The sequence below is a fragment of the Poecilia latipinna genome, unplaced genomic scaffold (assembly GCF_001443285.1).
Source record: "Poecilia latipinna isolate Pla-1442-1.1 unplaced genomic scaffold, P_latipinna-1.0 Scaffold414, whole genome shotgun sequence".
Taxonomy (NCBI): Eukaryota; Metazoa; Chordata; class Actinopteri; order Cyprinodontiformes; family Poeciliidae; genus Poecilia; species Poecilia latipinna.
In genome coordinates this window covers 107888-127722 of record NW_015113030.1, presented here as the reverse complement: position 1 = coordinate 127722, position 19835 = coordinate 107888, and the positions used below count along the sequence as shown (strand labels likewise).

The following is a 19835-nucleotide window of genomic DNA, read 5'->3' as shown; positions in this document are numbered from 1 at the left end:
ATGCTAACACACCAAACGAACATGGTATTTAGCTAATGCTAACACACCAAACGAACATGGTATTTAGCTAATGCTAAAGCGCCATACGAACATGGTATTTAGCTAATGCTAAAGCACTATATTAACTTGGCATTTAGCTCATGCTAAAATGCTAATTTTGGTCATAATGATACCTACCACATGTCTGAAAGCACACAGGATATCTGTAGATTTTAAACAGTTTACTGTAGAACTACAGCAAAGCATTCTGGGTACAGAATAACATGAGGAGCATCTGTTTGGGGATTGTTGTCATACAGGAATATTCTGGAAGGAAATCACATACTTTTTTCATAGCAACAAAAACCTAATTTCCATATGTAATTGTCTTCAATTATATATAATCTTTATATAGAGTCCTACAAATCAAAATTAAATGCTTATGCCTATCAAATTATATCTGTCCTTGAAAGATTATAATACTGAAGCACCAGTTTAGTTCTGACATTATACAGTGCATGTTTTTTGCGCCCTTATATATTGTCTTTATGCTTATATCTTATTCTCTAAAAGCAGAGTTTTATTTTGTTCTGGTATGTTTCTTGTTTTAAATTAAATTACGAGAGAAAAAAGAGAGAACATGAAGAGAGGAAACTGAATCGCTGCTTAAACGCTCTTCACCCACTTCAAAATAAGAGCATGAATATAAATGTTTAACTTCTAGATCAGGGGTCACCAACTCCAGTCCTTGAGGGCCACCATCCTGTAACTTTTAGATGCGTCTCTGCTCAAACACACCTGGATCAAATAAACTGCTCGTTTCCAGCCTATTGCAGAGAGGAATGAATGCTGGTGAGGGAATTCAGACATTTTGGAGCAGAGGTGAATCTAAAAGTTGCAGGATGGTAGCCCTTGAGGACTGGAGTTGGTGACCCCTGACCTAGAAGAATTATTTCCAGTCGACATCAAAACTTCAACAAAGACTTTGAACTTTATTCTACAGGAAGTTTGTGAAAACAGCAGAGAAATTTAGCAATTTAGAATTGATTTAGAAGAATGCACGATGGGGAAGCAAAGTCTGTTAAAGGTGAGCAAAAGCGCTAGATGGAATGCTAGCTCCACTGTTAGCAGATTAGCGGAAGTGTGTGCCCACCTGTTTACCAGAATACTTCCCTTCTGCTTCACATTTGTTTTCCTCTGCCTGCTCCCTTCTCCAGCTGCACCCACTCACCTGTAATTAGCTCTTGTCGTTCCTTTGTCTCTTCCACTTCTTACTCAGCATTTAATGACTGCAGTAACAAGCAGTTTTTGGTTGTAAGGAGTGATTTAGAGTATTTCTATTCAACTTTCACAGCTAAATGGGAACAACAATGTGACATTTTGCTGGCTTTTTTTATGCCACAAATAAAAGTTGGGCACCGTTTAAACTTCCACTAAATTAGCTGAAGCCAAATTTTGCAAGCACAGTGTTACATTGTGAATGTATTATTTTTTAAAGTAAATTATCTAAGCAACACTGCAACACATGCAACATCAATATCAGTGCTGACTGTTGGCACTGGCTATTATGCCAACAGTCATAACAGCCAAGGAAAATGGAAAACCCAACACATTTCACACAGAAAAGAAAAAAGTACTCTCAGTGCTTCTACGTTAGCTGATGCCACCATCACAGGCCACAGACTTGATGGAATCACACTGGGCTCTCAAACTTTTACCAACTGAAATTTCAGGCTCAACCAAGTGGGATTTTGTTGCCATGATGACCAGAGAGCAGCACTTTTCTCCTCTATCAATGGATGACCAAGTTCACAAGACTAAATTGGATGCATTTAAAGCCAAGTTAAACATTTGAAACAGTCAAAGTGACTGAAAGCACAATGTAGAACAAATTCCACAGAAAATTATCTGAAATTCAACTCAAATATTTATAGATGCAACAGACAAACTACATGGATCAGTTTAGGATACGAAGCTGAGTTGAGTAGCAAAAGGTCATGAGGTGAAACCTCAGAAATCTCCCCTCGATCTGCTCAGGAGCAAACTTTTAACTCATGTGAACCAGTCAGAAACCGTCCAGTCAGTTCATCTGGCTGGTCCACAAACAGCCGAGTCTGAAAGAGAAAATCACTGGAAAAGAGCCAATAATCACCAGAAATTTATTGGAAATAAAACCAATTATTTAATTGACTGGTAAATATTGTTATTTTTACTGCTGCCCTGATATCTAAAGGCCTACAGTGGAAAAAACAGAAGAGTCTTCACCCAAATGACTAAAGCAAATACATCCGAGTAAGAAACTTTCCAACCGAGATGTTGTAAAACATCATGATCATGCTGTCTTGGTCAGATTTTATTAACCATAATCACTGGACCAACGTGGGATTCATTTCCTTCAAAACCTTCACTCAACATTCCAGCTTCCTGCTTTGCTTCACTGAGCCTCCGACCCTAAAACACTCTGTGGACGAGGCAGAGTGATGCTGTAAAAGTTGCTCTCTTCAAGTTTAAGCAAAGGGATCTTAACTTAGGGGCCACCAGGGGCCTTCCTCTAATGGACTATAAACTGTATGAAAAAACAAACTTCCTATTTTAACATTTATTCAGGCTAAGCTTTGCTGGTTTTAGGTCAGTTGGGATTTACAAACATTTCTGTTTGGTAAAGCTAAAATAATAAGAAACATTTTCCCTCATTGTCAAGATTTCACAAGTTTTACCAAATGTTTGCTGGACTTTTTGTTCGTTCCTCCATGCAGAGAGATCTCAGTAGGGAATCAAAACAGGGACTTGGTCGTCTTATATACACTGAAACTGATTGGAAGAGTCAGTTAAGTCCACGCTTGTTTGTGAAGCGCACCAGTCCCTCTTGTAGCAAAACACAATCACATCATGATGGGGAAACATTTTTAGGCTGGCAAGCTTCTCTCTTTTTGCCTCTAAATCTAAAGATGATCATTATGAGCAAAAACTTTAATTTGAATTTTTATCAGACCAAGGGACATGTCTCCAAAAATCCAGATCACTGTCCCTGTCCATCAGAAACCAGATATTTACATCTGGACCAACAAGAAAAAGAGCAACGTTTCGGGTTTTTTTCTCTCAGTGGAGAAAAAAAACCCCGAACGTCTGGTCGAATGTAAAATGTTTTCTACAGGTATGCAGGATAAAAATATGAGCAGCCCATGAAAAAAAGAGAATAAAATCTCATGATCAATGGAAAATTCTCCACTTTGCCAAGTTCTCATAGGCTAGTGAAACCTGAGCTTGAAATATGTGGGGAAGAGCAGCAAAACTTTTGGCAAACAAACACGTCCGAAAGTAGAAGCTGCTGTTGTAAGAGTTGACCTTCTACCTGCTGAGCTGGAGGGTGAGGAGGAAAGTTTTCCAAAAGTTTCTGCTGAGTTGCAAAGCTACAAGAATGTCAAATGTAAAAACTAACCAACTGAAAAGCTTTAAAAATGCAAAACGGACTGTAAATCTGTCTTCATTTTCTCCCAGTGCAAACATCGGATGAAACATGACGTTAAAGTGAGCATGAGGTTCGGTCTGAGGGGAGGGAAACACGACGGAGCTGTCGACTGTGAGAAAGAATTTGTCAACTTGAGGTGACATAGGAAAGTTGAGTTGGATGAACTGTGTGTTGTTGTAGTTATTATATATGTAAATGTTTTTGTTGGTATTGTTTCTCAGTTTGGTTTTCTCTCTTTCTGCAGACTTCCAGACTTGTTCTCTTCAAGTTTCTTTGTGTCTCTACTTCTATCTCCTTCTTTCTTCCCTTCAAACATTTTTCCACATTCCTTTCTTTTCCATCTCCATGTTTATTACATTTGAAATAAACCCAGAATAAATTTGTTGGGCTTCATCTAAGCACTCAGACAATAATTATGCCAGTCTGCCTGACTTAACGCGTGTAAAAAAATAAAAAACTGCTAAATTTGTAAACTGCTTCCTTCCTTAAGTGCTGAGTGGATCTAATGTGCACCATACCTGAATTTACACTACCAGTAGGTATAATGTTCAAATTTATTTAAATGTAGGTTTGACTGCAAACATACAAGTGCTATAATTTTTTGTACAATTTAATGTACATTCAGGGATTATGGGGTTAAATTATTCTTAAAACCAAACCAGTCAAGCAGACAGAGCAATAAGAGCTTAATGACAATGGAAAACCAACGTTGACACAGACCCCTTGACATTTCAGAGGAGATATTTATTGAGTGAAACCACAGTAATGGTTTGAAAAATAAACCCAGTGTGTCTCGTTTCTGGCCTTTCATTTCCCCCATTTATTTGCACTGTAAGGGTCAAGTAGACTGTGTGACCACGACTGCAAATTTACTGTGACAGGATGCTGATTCAAGCTTCAAGGCGGAGGAGGAGGAAGATGAAGCAGGTTAGTGCTGCGGGCTGACTTTGTGGAGCACAGGATGGAGGGGAGAAGTCAACAGAAACAAAGTTTGTCCTGTGCATGCAGGATTCCAGGGATTACTCTGTGGAGGCGGTGAGTTCCTGCAGCAGAACACGAGCATGAATGAGTCCAAGCTGGAGCTGAAGGACCGTCAGAGGGAGAAATCCCCAGCTGAACTCTGTCTTCTCTTCTCTGGTGGCTCAGGTTACAGGGTGACCACCAGGCCTCACTGACACCACAGCATTTGTTGCTGTTTTTACTGGAGAGAGGTGAACGTGACTGGAACTCTGCCAGCAGCACAAAGATGGCTGCTGGTGAGATGTGACGGCTTCCAGTGGCTGCAGAAAAATCAGAACCCAGATGGGGAAGATGTGATGCAGCTTGCAGCTCCCGCCACATCGCCAAGCAACGTTCATCAGCATTACAGGAAGAACATTATGATAATAAAGTCATTATTTTAGGAAAATAAATATACAAATTCTGGTAATTGATCTCCATTATTATTACTTAATTTTCATAATATCAGTTTATTCTCGTGATATTACAACTTTATTTTGGTGTCATTTAGACGTTTGCGTCCTTTGACTTTATTCAAATAAAAAAAGTAAAATAATAAAGATAAGGAAGGAAATAAAATCAAATTTTAGACTTTTCCAGACTGCAAAAGAAACCCTGCTAACATTTATTTATTAATAGGAAACATAAACAATTCATTTTTCTTTTTTGTTTTCAAAAGTAAATGTGCTGACTGTACAGAATATTGAAGCTTGTGTGGCATTAGTCCAGCTATCTGCTCCAGTAGAGCCTGAGATCAGCTGCTTATCTTGACAAGTTTGCTGTTATATTGAAAAACATTTAAATGTGAGAAAAGTAGGGAGATCTGGTGAACCGTGTGTGTGTTGCTTTTGATGCATTTCTGTTCCTGAATAGCTCAGATTTATTGGGATCAATGATGTGGGATTCCCAGTGTGACACATCGTCTTGGTCTCCTGTCCATCTCATTACTGTAATATATATTCATACATCTGTTTGACCTTTTGGGGATGAATATAAATGCTTAATGGATTCCCCCAAATACTCAGATTATTATCAGCCACATTATTCAGAAAGTAGGTCAAGCTGTCAGTTTAACTTTCAGCATTTGGAGTGAATCTTTATCAGTGTCATGCTACAGGTCATTGCAGAACTCAGTGTGTTGGACTAGCTTGGTGCAGGAAGACGCTGCAAGTCGTGATTCTGTCATAATTTTCTTATGGTATTGATTCTCAAATGACAGGAAGTCAGACCGGGCTGCCGAGTGTGGAAACAGAAATCTTTTAAAATACTTGTTTTACAAGTTAAATTTTTGTCACTAACTGCTTCAGTATGTTGAGTTTTAAATAGGATTTTTCTACAGTACCAGTATAAAAGCACTCCACTGCTCAAAACAAAATCTCAGGGCCAGGTGGAAAACTAAGAGGCATTTGTGACGATAAGAAAATAGTTCAAACTTCCCTTTAGCTCCTGCACAAGCTAATAAAAAGATAACGTCATCATAAAAGTGATTGCAGTATCACAGAAACCTTTTATGACTTGCTGGATTGCTTTAATTCTCAGTTTTCAGTGAAGACGGTAAACCAAAGATGTTCACAGAGAGAAAAAAGCTCCAGCAAGAAAACACAGAGCGGGTCGGGGAAAAAGAAAGACGGGACAGAAAGAGAGATGAAAGAAACCTTTAATGCTGTGGGAGTATTCTGGGCACACCACCCAAGTTTCTCAAAGTCTGCAAACGCAGACTCAAATTCACACAAGAGCATAATAACTCACTTATTATGCTGCACCGGTGTGTCCGAAGATTACCGCCGAGTCTGACGACTGAGAAGATTTTCCAGATGTGGAAGCAGAGAAAGAAAGCACCGTTATCTCCTTTAGCTGCAGCAGAATGCCGAAACACAAACTAAACGTGATTATTATGTATTTTTTTAAGTAATGCATCCCCAGCGTGGCACTGACGGCCGTGGCTGGATGTCGTGCTAACAGGTACGATGTTTGATGATGCAACAAGCTGCTCCTGAGACGTTCATTTTCAGATTCTCTCTCCAGGAGGATCTTTCCACCGTCTGCGTCCGTGTTTATGACTCCCCGACCGTCCCGTGTGGTTTAGCTTCACCGCTGTGATAATCATTCCAACATGTCACAGAGCAGAAATTAGATCTGGGTGTGGGCCAGCGCACATTTCACTCAGAGCAACCCAACCAGTGTTTGAGGAAGAAAACTGCAACTCAGCAACTGCACAAGAAAGAAGAGAAAACAATCGGGCTGTTCTGTGAGAGCTGAGACGAAGGGAAAGGCTGCCAAAGAGCGACACTCAGCTGCATCAGAGTGGCCCAAAAAAATCAGCCTGTGCTTCTTCACACAGGCTGCTGAGAGCCTCAGAGCATCGCATGGCTGCTCATGCATCACTTTCTCTCTGAATACCAACGGAGCATGTAATGCGAGAAAGCAACCGCAGATCCAAAGTGACACGAAGAGGCTCAGAAATCATTTAAATAAGAAATGAAAAACACACAGGAAAAAGACGAGGCAGAAAAATGTGTTGGAGCAGAAACAAAACACTGGAACCGTCTCATCGGAGAATGTCAGCCCTGAGAGTTTGGTATTAAAAAGACAGATTGTTTATCATAACGTTAGATTCAAGACTATTTCATTGCAAAAAGGCATCATAGAAGCTAACAGCCCATCAGTTTCTGCTGTTGTCAGGTTGTCTTAGTGAACTAATGGCAACATCAGTGATTTCCTTTTCAGCATCTCTCAACAGAAAAAAGGAAAACAGAACCGATAAACAGCAGAAGTCCTTCGTGTTGTGATAAAACCTACATTCATGGTTTTGGCTCAGTGACACTGCTGGGTAAGAAAAGCTCCACACGAACCAACATGGAGCAATAAAAACTGAATTAGGATCCAAATCTTCCTCTGAAGATGTCAGTAAGATTTTACTGCCAGACTAAGTACTGACCCGGTTCTGTTTGGCTGTGGTTCCTTCCTGGAGGACGGGATCGGCTGGCATAATGCTGCCAACACCAAATCGCTCTCCTGCTGCTAAATTTATACTTTTTACATCAAAAGTTCTCAGTTCATCAAAAGTTCTCTGCTCCGTCTTCTCAAACCTCAAGCTGGTCAGACGGCACCGGGTACTGAGCCCGGTTCTGGTTCTGGTCCTGAGCCCGGTTCTGGTTCTGTTCCAGGTTGTGGTACTGAGCCCGGTTCTGGTTCTATTCCAGGTTCTGGTACTGAGCCCGGTTCTGGTTCTAGTCCTGAGCCCAGTTCTGGTTCTGTTCCAGGTTCTGGTACTGAGCCCGGTTCTGGTCCTGATCCCGGTTCTGGTACTGAGCCCGGTTCTGGTTCTGTTCCAGGTTCTGGTCCTGAGCCCGGTTCTAGTTCTGATCCTGAGCCCGGTTCTGGTTCTGCAGCAGGTTTCTTCCTGTTATCAGGACAGTTTTTCCTCTCTACTGTCGCCACATGCATGCTCTGAATGAGGTGTTGCTGTAAGCGAAGTGATCGTCTGCCGTCGCCCCCTGCTGGTCAGGAGGAGTGATGCTGTCTGTTGCATCTCTCAACAGACAGCATCTGTTGAGAGATGCTGAAAAGGAAATCACTGATGTTGCCATTAGTTCACTAATAGTTCACTGCTGGGTTTCCTCAGAAAATTTGTAAAATAATTTGAATAATAAAATGAACTGATAACTAGGATCAACTGGAATGATGCGTGATTGAAATTAAATCATTTTTTATAAAGTTACTGATGTCCTGCCTGGTGCAGCCAGACTCAGCAGGTTGACACCATGCAGGCGTCCTGCACACAGTCAGCCTCCCAGGAGAGAGGCAGGTGGGAGAGGGCAGGGGGCGCGAGCCGAGCCCACCGGGCTCAATCTATCACGCAGTGACAGGAACCATTAGAGCACAAAGGAGCATCTGTGGAGCCGCAGGTAAAACGAACGGCCTGCCTGGGTTTCCCTCTGCTGCTTCTAAAACACAGAAGCTGTGTTTTAACGCTGGTTGTCATTTGTTCTAGGATGATCCTGCAGGGCGTTTATTATTATTGAACACAAAAATTCATGATATTTACTATTTTATCTGCTCAAATAATGCAAGCTTTTATTGAAGCAAACATAATAGTTTGTTGATTTTTTCAGGGGTTGATTGGTTTCTCAGCCCAAATCTGAGAAAGAGTTTCTGGAAGTTTGTGGTAATATAATATTACAAAATAGCAACAAGTGCAAAAACCTGGTCAATGAATAGGAAACTTGTGTTGAATCAAACTTTTTTTTGTTGTTGTCATTTTAAGGTATAATCGGTCTGTAAAATTTGTCGAGCTAAAAGAAATAAAAAAAGTTGACCATTGCCTCTGCTTACAGATCTTATTTGTCACACAAAATCATCCAGAGGGCCACATACAGCCCCCGGGCCACACTTTGGACAACGCTGATTAACATCCATGAAAAATATGTTGCAGAGAAACTGCAACATCTCACATCTGGAACTCTGTCGGCTCTCAGGCTTTCCAGCGTTCCTGAGGTCTGGCCTCTCTGACACGACCCACTCTGAAACACCTGAGCTCTTCGCCTATGTAAACGCCATCAGCTGCATCCCACAAACACGCACGCACACGAGCGCGCCCTGAGCAGTGACCTTGAACTAACGGGAGAAGTGCGAACAGAAAACAGGAGGTGAGAAAAGATGCAGCCTGACTTCCACTCAGGGCCAGCTGGGTCTCATCCCAGATCTGGGAATTATTTTTCTGCTGTGCACTTTGATGATTCTGGAGTAATATTTGGAGTTTCCATGGAAGCGTTCATAGCACTGAAGGAATGGATGGATGCAAGGGGCTGACATGACATCAACAAGATGAGTCTGCTTCCTCCAGTTTACTGTTTCAGAGCGTTACGTTTCAGCGGAGCGTTTTCAGAAGTTCGCCGCGGTCGTGTTGGAAGCGATGGCCCCTCAGGAGTCCGGCTGATGCTGAATGCTCCAGAAATCACAAACATATTCCCCTCCCAGTTAAAAATGTGACTTCAGTCACAGGAACAGTGGATGCTGAACTCCAGAGAAAAGAGGCGATGCACAGAGCCGAGTTTTCCTGGAGGCGTTTACACTGGACCGCCTGCCGAACAGGAATTGTTTTCCTATCACAGCTCTTACATTCAGGGTCCTTTCCACGAGTTTAACGTTCATTTTACTGGTTAGTAGAGATGCAGAACAGAGCTCTGTATCTGCTAAACACCGTCTGACTGCATTTGTTCCTCAGCTAAATTAGGAGCTCTAATCGACTTTCAGCGTCTTGCATAGAAAACGAGCCTATTAACTAACGCTGTGCAGGAAAGAGCCTCATAAAGAGCCCGTTTTTCCACATTAAGCATGATTATGGCATCAATACGTTACATTTGAACTCCATCAACTCGCTGCCTGAGTTCGTAGCATGTGGCCGTGACGGGGTTAATAAGCTGCAAACTGGAGGGAATCAGATAGTAACGGTCCATCTGAGTAAACAACATAATGACACTCTTCTCCACTTTTCAAGGCATCACATAATGTGGAAAGAGCTAATTAGAAGACATTGTAAAACTACCAAACTGTACAAGCTGCTGGACTCAAACCAAACATAAGACCTGCAGCAGGAGGGAGCTGCTGCTTTTTAAAACTAAACTGAATCTAAGGCATAGTTGTACCGTCGTTGGATCAAGACTGCCAGCCAAACTCTGGAGCTCCGGCGGCAGCATGCTGGAGCCACTCGCCAAACTCTGGAGCAGCATCGCTCCGGCGGCAGCATGCTGGAGCCGCTCTGCTGCTTTTCATTTCTTCTGTTTTTCCAGACGTTTGTTCAGGATTTTCTGGTCGAATTGTTGCTGTTCGGTCAGTTGTTCTCTCTGGTTCTACTGTGAGTTTTGCTCTTGGCTTTTTACTTTCAGACAGTTATTTTAATGCGTAACCATGGCAACAAGGTACACTGATTAGCATCTCAATAACTGAACTTTGACCCCAAATAATAAGAGGAGCTGAAAAGGAGGCTTCATGGATGCAGAGAGAGAGGAGGAAGTTCAACCATCTCTCCATCGTCTCTCTGCCAGATGGAGATTTGAAGAGGAGCAAAAGCAAAAGAGATGGATTAGCAGAGCTGCTAACAGCTGATGGTGTGTTACTGTGAAATATTGTACATAACAACATTGAGATTTTCTAAAGTCAGTGGCTTCATCACTCTGGTTAGGAGAAATCAGAAACATTTCCATCTACAGAGATTTTACAGTTTGGTTGAATCTCTTTAAAGATTCCGTTCACCAAAAAATCAGCATTTCTTCATATTTTAGGACCTAACATTTCCATATAAAGGATAAATCTACTCAAAGGTCTCCAGATGAATCTCGTTGCCTGATGCAAATGTATTTTTTAATCCAACAATTAACCAACTTAGACTCCAGAAGAGCAGCTCCTCTTCATCGACTGCCAGGCCTCACACTAACGGGCAGAAAGCAAAACGCTCTGAATGTGACGGATCATCAGCCGTTTGGTTCAGAAACACTCCTCCATGTCTCTGTGCTTCGCTCACCGGGACAGGAAGTTAGCATGACTGCGTCTGATGGAGGTTTTCTAAATGACAGGCTTCAGGAACCAAACTGCGTCACATTTTAACTTTAGAAATGTTCTGCTTTAACTACTTCCTCTCCTCATAGGAGGAGGAAGATCTCCAAAATAAAAGGAGAACTCACACAGTGTGTCATCTCCCCCTTTATGGACGACAGCTGCAGTGTTTGCAGAACTAATGATCATAATTCATGTTTTGTCTTTGGGCAGAACAAACTGATTTGGTGTCATTTTATTCACCCTTTCATCTGAGATCTGATCTTGGTGAACTTTGTTGATGCTGCAGTCATAACCAATCATCACCGTCTACCATAAATACGACTTTGAAGATATGAACTACTGAGCTTTTAACATTTTAGTTAAATATCTACAAAATTACGCTGAAAGAGTTCAGGAGTTGCAAAACGAGTGAGCAAATATAAAATATAATGAGGAATATTTAGATTAAGAAAGGAAATATTAGATCAAGTTTTAAGAATATTCTATGATAAGATAATTTATTGGCTTTAACAGGAACAAAAAGGTTTATATTAGGTGGATAATAACATCTTTAAATCTTAGCAGGATGGTGTGACGTTTGGACTTTCCACTTATGTATGACCTCTGATTCCATAAAAAGATAAATCCTGCATTTACATTTCAAAATGTGAATATTCATTGATTTCTCCACTGTAGAAAAAAAATATTTTTTAAGAAAACAAAGATTTTAGTACCTAGCATTCCTTTAGTGAACACCTGATCATCTGTAGCAAAGGATGCATCTGCAGCTAAACAAAATACTGTTTACTGATCTGGTGATTGGTTTTGGATTAATAACTGGAAAGTAAAAGGTGCTCATGTTGAGATTTCTTTATCAGAATTTGAATCAGGTGAAGTTAAAACTGACGCTAGGAGAGTTCTGGGTTTACGGAAAATTAAGGTTTTTCATCTTAAATGTAAAATATATAGATTTTTTGTACATTTTTGATTGAATTACTGTCCTGTTGTTTCAGCAAATGATCATTTTTAGAGTTTGTATATTCGTGTAAATGATTAATCAATTGCTATTTTTTATTTTATTTTGATAATCAATTAATCACGATTGTTTTCCTGATACTGTGCAGCTCTGTTCTCAGCAGCGCTCGTTCCCATTGGCTGGTTTAGAGCAGCCTGGGGAGCCATCTTGTTGGATCTGCTATGTTGGGGAAAATATGGACCAACAAACAGGCAGAAAATGGAAAACGCTTCTGACAGGTGCTTATGGAGAAAAGGTCTTCTGAACAGACCGGGCGCTACGGCAACAAGGAGTTTTCATTACATCATTATGATGCTAACTGAGAAAATGTCGTTAATAATCCATCAGGTCTTGTTTTGAGGATTTTATTAAAAAGCAAAGCGGTACAAATGGAACGAGGCGGAGCTCCAGGGCAGACTGTGAAAATATTCATTTTCACAGAATGTTTTATCAGTGTAGAGACACATCACCTGTTAGAGAGAGCGCCACCTATCTCTGCTGGAAGCTTAAAGAACACCAGGTGCCTTTCAGGAACTTCCTGTTTCTGCAAATATTTTATGGCAAATATCAATTTATAAACATCTCAAAAGACACGAGGCCTTTTCATTGATGTCATAAAATACTTTTCCTACAATGTTTTTATTGCCTTTCTTGTCTGTTATTTTTGCATGTTGTGTTATTTGTTTGGATTCTAATTAATCTGATGTAATTAAGGCAACATTTTACATTCATTAATATGATTGCCCCATATCGAAACAGAAACTGAATCTGGATGGACACCGAATCCAGATAAATATCATCACTTTTTGTCCTGCAGATAAAATCCCAAAAAGATGAAGGTGTCATTTTGTCATGCTTTTATTATGAAAAGCTGTTTGTTTGCATGCCAGACATAAAGATATTCCTCTCATATCAGCCACCAGAAGCAAATGAAGAGCTGTAAACCATCAGCGCTGCTCTGCTTGTTCAGATTTGTTTGCTTTTTTTGCAAACACATGAAACCAGCCAGTGATCCCCGAAGGATGCAGCTGTTCACACACTCGGAATAAACCAACGCTGCAAACACACCTCTGTGTGACCCACCTCCCTTCCCTCTGAGGCAGAAGCAAAGAGTTTTACCTTGTAAAGCAGCAGAATGGTCTGTCTCAGTTTGAGTCTGTGGAAGACGCAGACGTCGTATAAAGCCGCCACGGCCAGGACGGTGACTCCCAGCTCCTTCCACAGCATGCTGCAGGCGGCGCAGGCCAGGCTGCTCAGGAGCCACGCTGCCAGCCGCCAGGGCCCGGCGCGGCCCCGCAGCCCGCAGTGACGGACGTAACACAGCAAGGACAGCAGGAAGAACAGGGCGGCGCCTTCGTCGGCCCGCCCCACCACGCCCGCCACCGCCTCAGTGTGGACTGGGTGGGAGGCGAACAGCAGGCCGGCCAGCAGGCTCCACGGCCCGCCGCCCAGCAGGAGGCGGGCCAGAGAGGTGAACAGGACGGTTACGGCACCGTGCAGCACCACGTTGACCGCGTGGTAGCCCCAGGGCTCCAGGCCGCCCACCGCGTAGTTGAGGCGGAAGGACAGGGTGCAGAGGGGCCGGTAGGACTTGTGGCTGCCGCTGTGGGTCAGCAGGGTTCCCCAGAAGTCATCGTAAAAGATGTTGGTCCAGGGCGTCTCCGGAAGCAGGTCCTGATTGGTCTTAATGGCTCGGCTGGGAAGAGAAAACAGAAAAACGTTGATATGTGACTCAAATCAGTAGCTAAATGAGCAAAACATACATATGATCCTCTACATTCTACCAGCAGAAAAGACAATATTTAATTTTTGTTTACAATAACAGTCAGAAAAAGTGATCACATGGCTACACCAAACCAGAAATGAAGCCGCATTCAAACAGCAGGAGGATGAAAATCTGATTTTTTCATTTAGTCTGAATGGAAAAATTCTGATCTTTTCACCACCAAAAAACCCAGTTTGTGTCGCATGGAACCAAATCGTTCCTGATAGTATTCAAAGCATCTGCACTCTGAAGGTCATGTTGCATTTTATCCGACTTTCACGTCGTCGCTGTGAGACGTGCAGCATAATTCTGCTCCAGGAGAAACCAGATGGATGTAAACAATGTTTGAAGATGATAATAATGAAGTAATGAAAACAGTCTGAGTCAGTGAACGCATCACAAACTGGTCCAACAGCATACTTACTCACAAAGAAGTCTGATTCATTTAATCAGAATGAACGAACGGGAAAAAAAATTATTTCAGCAAAACAAATTGGAACTGAGCATCAAGAATCGTCTGGTTACTGGCTAACGTCACATTTTACTGGCCAGCTGGATTTAATGGATGGACCAAATTTAAAACAACTAGTTTGCTCCAACAACCAAAGAGACAAAACTGAATCTGGGATTCATGGATCCAGAGAGGAACCAAAAGCTCCTCTATGTGGCCGTAGCTCACTACGGCCACATAGAGAGATGAAGACTAGCAGTGCTAGCTAACAACTGATAGTGTTACTGAGGAATATTAATCTTCAGACTGTCATACAGAAATGGTCTTCAGTCAGAGGCCTCTTCAGATTTGTTGCAGGACTGACTGTTACTGGATTAGCATCATCATCCACAACAACTCTCTGAAGATACTTCTATGATCCGAGCTGCAACATTTAATTGGGAACATTTACTGTCTCTCTGGGAAATTTAAAGTATCTTTTAGCTGAACTGAATCAAATAAATCTGTATTTTAATTAAAGATCTGAGCAGGACGGTCATCACAGCAGAGCTTTACGAGTTGTTGCCTTTAGCATTGGAGAACGGCTCGAAATCGGCGGTCAGGAAAACACACTACGGGAGGAAAGGAAGAGTTTAGAAAGAGGACGGCTCTGGGAGGCTGTTTGCTCCTGCTGCCAGGATCAGGACCAGCAGGGCAAAGCGGTTGATACGTCCATGTTTAAAGGTATTTAAGGACAACAAATGTGGACGTTGGGTTTCTCCTTGTAGGCAGCAGCATTCACCAAAAGGAACAATTGGACCGGCCCTTTGTGTGGGATGAGCCTGCGTGACCTGACCCAATGCTGCTTCATCAGCCACAAGCTGTGTGTGTGAATGGCTGCTGGGACCGCCAGCAGGGGTCAGGGGTCAGGGAGGGTGTGTGTCTCTCCAGGAGTCCTTACAGAGACAGCGAGGCCTTGTCCAACGTTTCCTGCTCTCTGACAGAGCAGCACGCCCATCATGCTCTCCTTTCAGACAATGATGGTTACAATTTGCTTAATGAGCCCCCCTGTGAGAGAGAAGCTGCAGCAGAAGCCGAGCGGAGGTGTTGTAATTGCAAGTTTGATAAATGACACATGACAAGTGATAACAAACCGAGCGAACAAGGTTGTAATCTCCCTGTGGTAGTCACAATTTACACACGTAATTAGCTCAAGGAGAAATGGGTGGAGAAAAGGTGGAAGTGTGTGTGTGTGTGTGTGTGTGTGTGTGTGTGTGTGGTGGGGGGGGTCTCCTCATGCAATTCATCACATTTTTATTATGTGGGACAAAAATTGAATCAGAGGAAAGAGAAGTGAAGTTAAACACATTTAAAGGTATGAATGCATGAAATAAGACAGCCATGTTTTTAAATTAAATCTACATGAATCGGTTTTTAAAATACGATCCTTTGTCAAGAAGAAAGTTAAATTGATCATTAAACTTCTGTTGTTCTCTACTGCTACATTTTCTGCTATAACTTCTGCAGCAGTGTCTCGCTTGCATTAAAAGGACAGCAGACCAAACATCGGTCATCGGCCCAGTGCAGCTGGCTTCATATTCCAGAGGATTCAGATTGTTAAATACAGCATCAACTAGTGTGAAAGTTTAATGAAATATCCTGATTTCTTACCAGGATAAAAGTGGAAACTCTAAATATGAACAATCTGAATTTTTCCAAATGTGAACAAACATAAATTTTCCTGCACCTGCAGCACGGCGTGTCTGCCCCACCTGCAGCACGCCACCTGACTCTGGCTTTGCTCAGTCAGGATGATGCTGCTACAGACCAGCTGCGTCTCTGAACAACTGGAATGTGGAGGAGAGTCACCAGAAAACTGTGCATAACGTGGGTGAAAAGGTTCTCTGTGCAGCATGTTGTGGAAAAAATTTTATTTCTCGAGCACTAATATCATAGCTCAGGATTATTGGCAAAACTAGAACTACTGCACACCCAGTGGTGGCTACTTCCTTATTGCAGGAGGTCAGATCCATCCATCCCTGCTACCGTTAACGTTGGAGAAGCTAGTGACTAGCATGCTGAGGCTGGTCACCCTCTGGGTTTCCTTCTTCCTATTCTGGCATTTAGCTTAGATATGTTAGCATTAGCCTTGGTAGCCAAAGTGAGTTTTCTTGTTTTTCTTTAACCCAAATTTTAGAAATGAAAATGTTTGAGATGCAATATCTGTAACGACATCCATTGGACGGCATGATGTCCTTTTGACTGAGTTTCCTGTAATCCATCATCACACCAAGCATGAAGTTGGTTTCTGAATCAGCAGACGGCTAAAGTTTTTCCGCTATTGTCTCTCTACTTTACTAATAGTATCTTTAATTTGATCTACTTTAAAAACTTCAACACTTAGAGTGTCAGTCTAAGACTCTTTCAACAAGGACTGGATTGCTCTACCCCAAAAGCAGAATATTTCAAACCTAGTCTGTAAAAACCTAGTCACTAAAATGAACTTTACTGAACTTTCACCAGCAGCAGAAGAAGTCAGCCCAGTGGGTTTTCAGCTTCTCCAAAGTTAATGTGAGTTACTGCTCTCCGTCTCCCCTCCCAGTGTGAACCGCTCAGCTGCCGGCGCCGGCCTATCATTAGTCAGATCAGTAGATTAGGCTTCCTGTGACAAAGAAGTAGCTACTGCTGGGCATGAAATAGTCTTAATTTTAACACCAGGCTTATTAGGAATCTTTAAAGAAAAAAGAGAGCAATAAGTGTCAGCTCTAACTTGGAGTTTAAAACATCTTTTACTCCCAAAGACACAAAGTTTAATATTTATAAGAGAATATATGAGGACAAGCTCCTTCATAAGAAACATATTCAGCTTATCCGATGCTGCAGCTGCAGACCTGATCCGCTCCGGCAGGCGGCCTTCAAAACACAGCAGAAATAAACATTTATCATAAACCGTGTGTGTGGCCAATGCAGAAGGTCATTTGACTTCAGAAACCAAAGTTCAACACAGTCATAAAGACTTTAGCACCATCACTTTTCTATAACGAGCATCACCATGACAGCTTGAAAACAACAGTCTTATGACGCTCAGTCTAAGATTTTGGAAAGCAGTAAAAATCTTGAACCTGCAAACCTTTAAACTGCAGCACTTTGTTGTATTCAAAATGATTTTTTATTAAATTTATGGGTGATGTTTGGTTACAGACCCATTTCAAAATGCAGGCATGGAGAACACCCAGTGACGTCTTCCTTCGGTCATAATGAAAGTGAAATCCCTCTTAGTCTGTTGGGATGCTGCAGAGATCTCCAACCATAGATTGCAGCATTCATCAAATCATAAAATGTGGTGAAATAGTAGAAATTGTAGCTCTCAAATGTTAGTAGCCAGCAGGAAGCCTGGAAGAGCGCTGCAACAATCAGCAGGGAGATGGGAGCAAACTGCTGAGCTCCTCAGCACACAGCCAATCGGGTTTCTGCATTTTCTCTGGTCTCAATGATGGAGGTGGTGCAGCTCAGCTCTCTACTCCATCCTCAGACATGCCTTTCATTTTCTTCAGTCTATTTGTCAAGTGAGGTCTTTATTCCAGCCCAGGAGGTTCATATGAGGCTCTAATGGTTCCATGACATGTCAAAGCTTTTCTGGATTCAGCTTGGCTTGGTGCTGCCGAGCCACTGCAGCTAGATGCATTAATGCTGCTGAAAAACCACACCGGATTCTTCTGGCAGCCAAGCTGAACACATCGGCAGAGTGAGGCTGTCAGAAGCCAGCAGCTCTTACATCCTGGCATGATGAGCTGCCAAGCACACGTTTCACTGCTCGGACTTTCTTCTGCTCATGTGTCGCAGATCCAAGCAGCACCTGACAGGCTCACAGCCGAGTAACGGAGAATAAAGACGGGCTTTTTAAACTCACTCAGCAGATAAATGAGAATCGTTTGCATTATAACCTACAGCAGGGATTTCAGGCAGCTCCCTGAACATATGGCTAATCCAGTGCTGGGTCCGTCTAATCCGTTTATAGCAGAGCTAATTAATAAAGAAATCATGTTTTAAATTCTAAAGCACTAATGTACTTGACTGTTTTGTAAACTTTCAGGTAAGTAAAGTGACATTTGGGTAGAAGTTTTGGTTTGGGAATTCGTGAAGTAGATGTTTATATCCATGCTCTTATTTTGACGGGGTGAAGACTGTTTGTCCAGCAGCTCCAAACAAACATGAGATGTACAGATTCATTAATCACTAACATGAGAACTGATGTTTATGATTAGTGCTTTAGGGTGAGCATAGCTAATTTTGGTGTCCACCATTGGGCAAATCATTAATCCATGTGGATGTTCATCACCATCACCATCATCACCATCATCCCCTGATCCTGTACCAGAATGGAGGCCATCTGGAGAGCAAGGCCAGCTCTGGGCTGCTGGCTCGGATCAGGCTCTAAGCAGAAATGGCAGCAGGAAGGACCTCTGTGTGGACTGCGAGTGTTTTCCAGCCGGGAGCACATTCCTCCCCAAACCGCCAGCCTTTACACCGACTCCCACAGGAGCAAAAAGATCATGTGGCCTCTAACTAGGGAGGCCACTGAAAAACTTTTACTTCTTCTTGAAGCTGTGCTTCAAGGCTGCAGCCATCATTCCCTCCACAGCGTGTCTGGATTTCATTCATGAGGCTCAGTCCGTCGTTCCTGCTCAGCTGGTCACAATGATGACTGAGGCAGAGACATTTTTCAGTTGGTAACTTTCCAAAAGCTTGGGCTTTCTAAGTAAAGGGTAACTTACTAATAAAGAACTATTCATTGAATGACAAGGAGTTTCTTTGTTCACAATAAAAAACTAATTTGAGAAAGTTTGCTTTCAGGCAGATTCTAGCCAAGTCCATAAAAAATGCACAGTAAGATTTATGATGAGAAATAATCAAGAGAGAGCAAACCACTTTGTCAGCGAAGCAAGTTTCAGTCATGAGATGAATGCAGTATTAGGATGGAGGTACAAAAAATTAAAAAAAAGGCCGCACCAATAAGGAAAAGATTGATTTGCTGGTGCAGCAACCAACCAACCAGAGCAAACATGAGGCCAGGCCGGATATTAGAAAAAGACTGAAAGCCCAGGACAAGTCATCACGTCATCAGGATTTTCCAAACTCAGCGACTCAATGAGTCCAAGATGAGAAACCAGGCAGAAAAAGCTGCATGACCAAACTACGACTTTAATATCCTCCGAAACACAGAGGAGGTCGGCCCAGTGTAGGGTGGAAGAGGTCACTGATGTATGCTCTTCTTGTTTTAATAGTTCAAACACCAAATATAGCTTAACATGCATCAATGCACACAGTGGAAACCGTCTTATCACTACAGTATCACAGACTTTCTTCTCTCCACTGTTCAGCCAATCGGCACCAATAAGAATAAATGCTGCTCCTGGATTGGCCACTTTGCAAATGCCAGTCAGTAGTGCCAAGTAGTGTTACTCCAAGGGATTTCAGTTCCCTAAACTTTATTTTCTGTGTTATATTTTATATCTAATCCACCTCGGTGGGGGTCCACTGTGGAAAAGCATGGAGAGGGTTCCTGATAATCTGGCACCAGAAAACACAAGGAGGAAGAAGCAGACATGAAAGAAATAGACAGATTTGATTTTCAAATCCT

The 19835-nt window shown here is 42.2% G+C and overlaps 1 protein-coding gene across 1 annotated transcript in view; it reads right to left on the bottom strand.

The window, feature by feature from the left end:
- The window catches only part of LOC106950650 (transmembrane and TPR repeat-containing protein 2-like), a 94753-nt gene that overhangs the window by 39403 nt on the left and 35515 nt on the right, over positions 1-19835 (bottom strand). The window contains exon 2 of the mRNA XM_015037659.1: positions 13119-13695. Coding sequence (XP_014893145.1) covers positions 13119-13695 — 577 coding nt within the window. The remainder of the gene's footprint in view (positions 1-13118; positions 13696-19835) is intronic.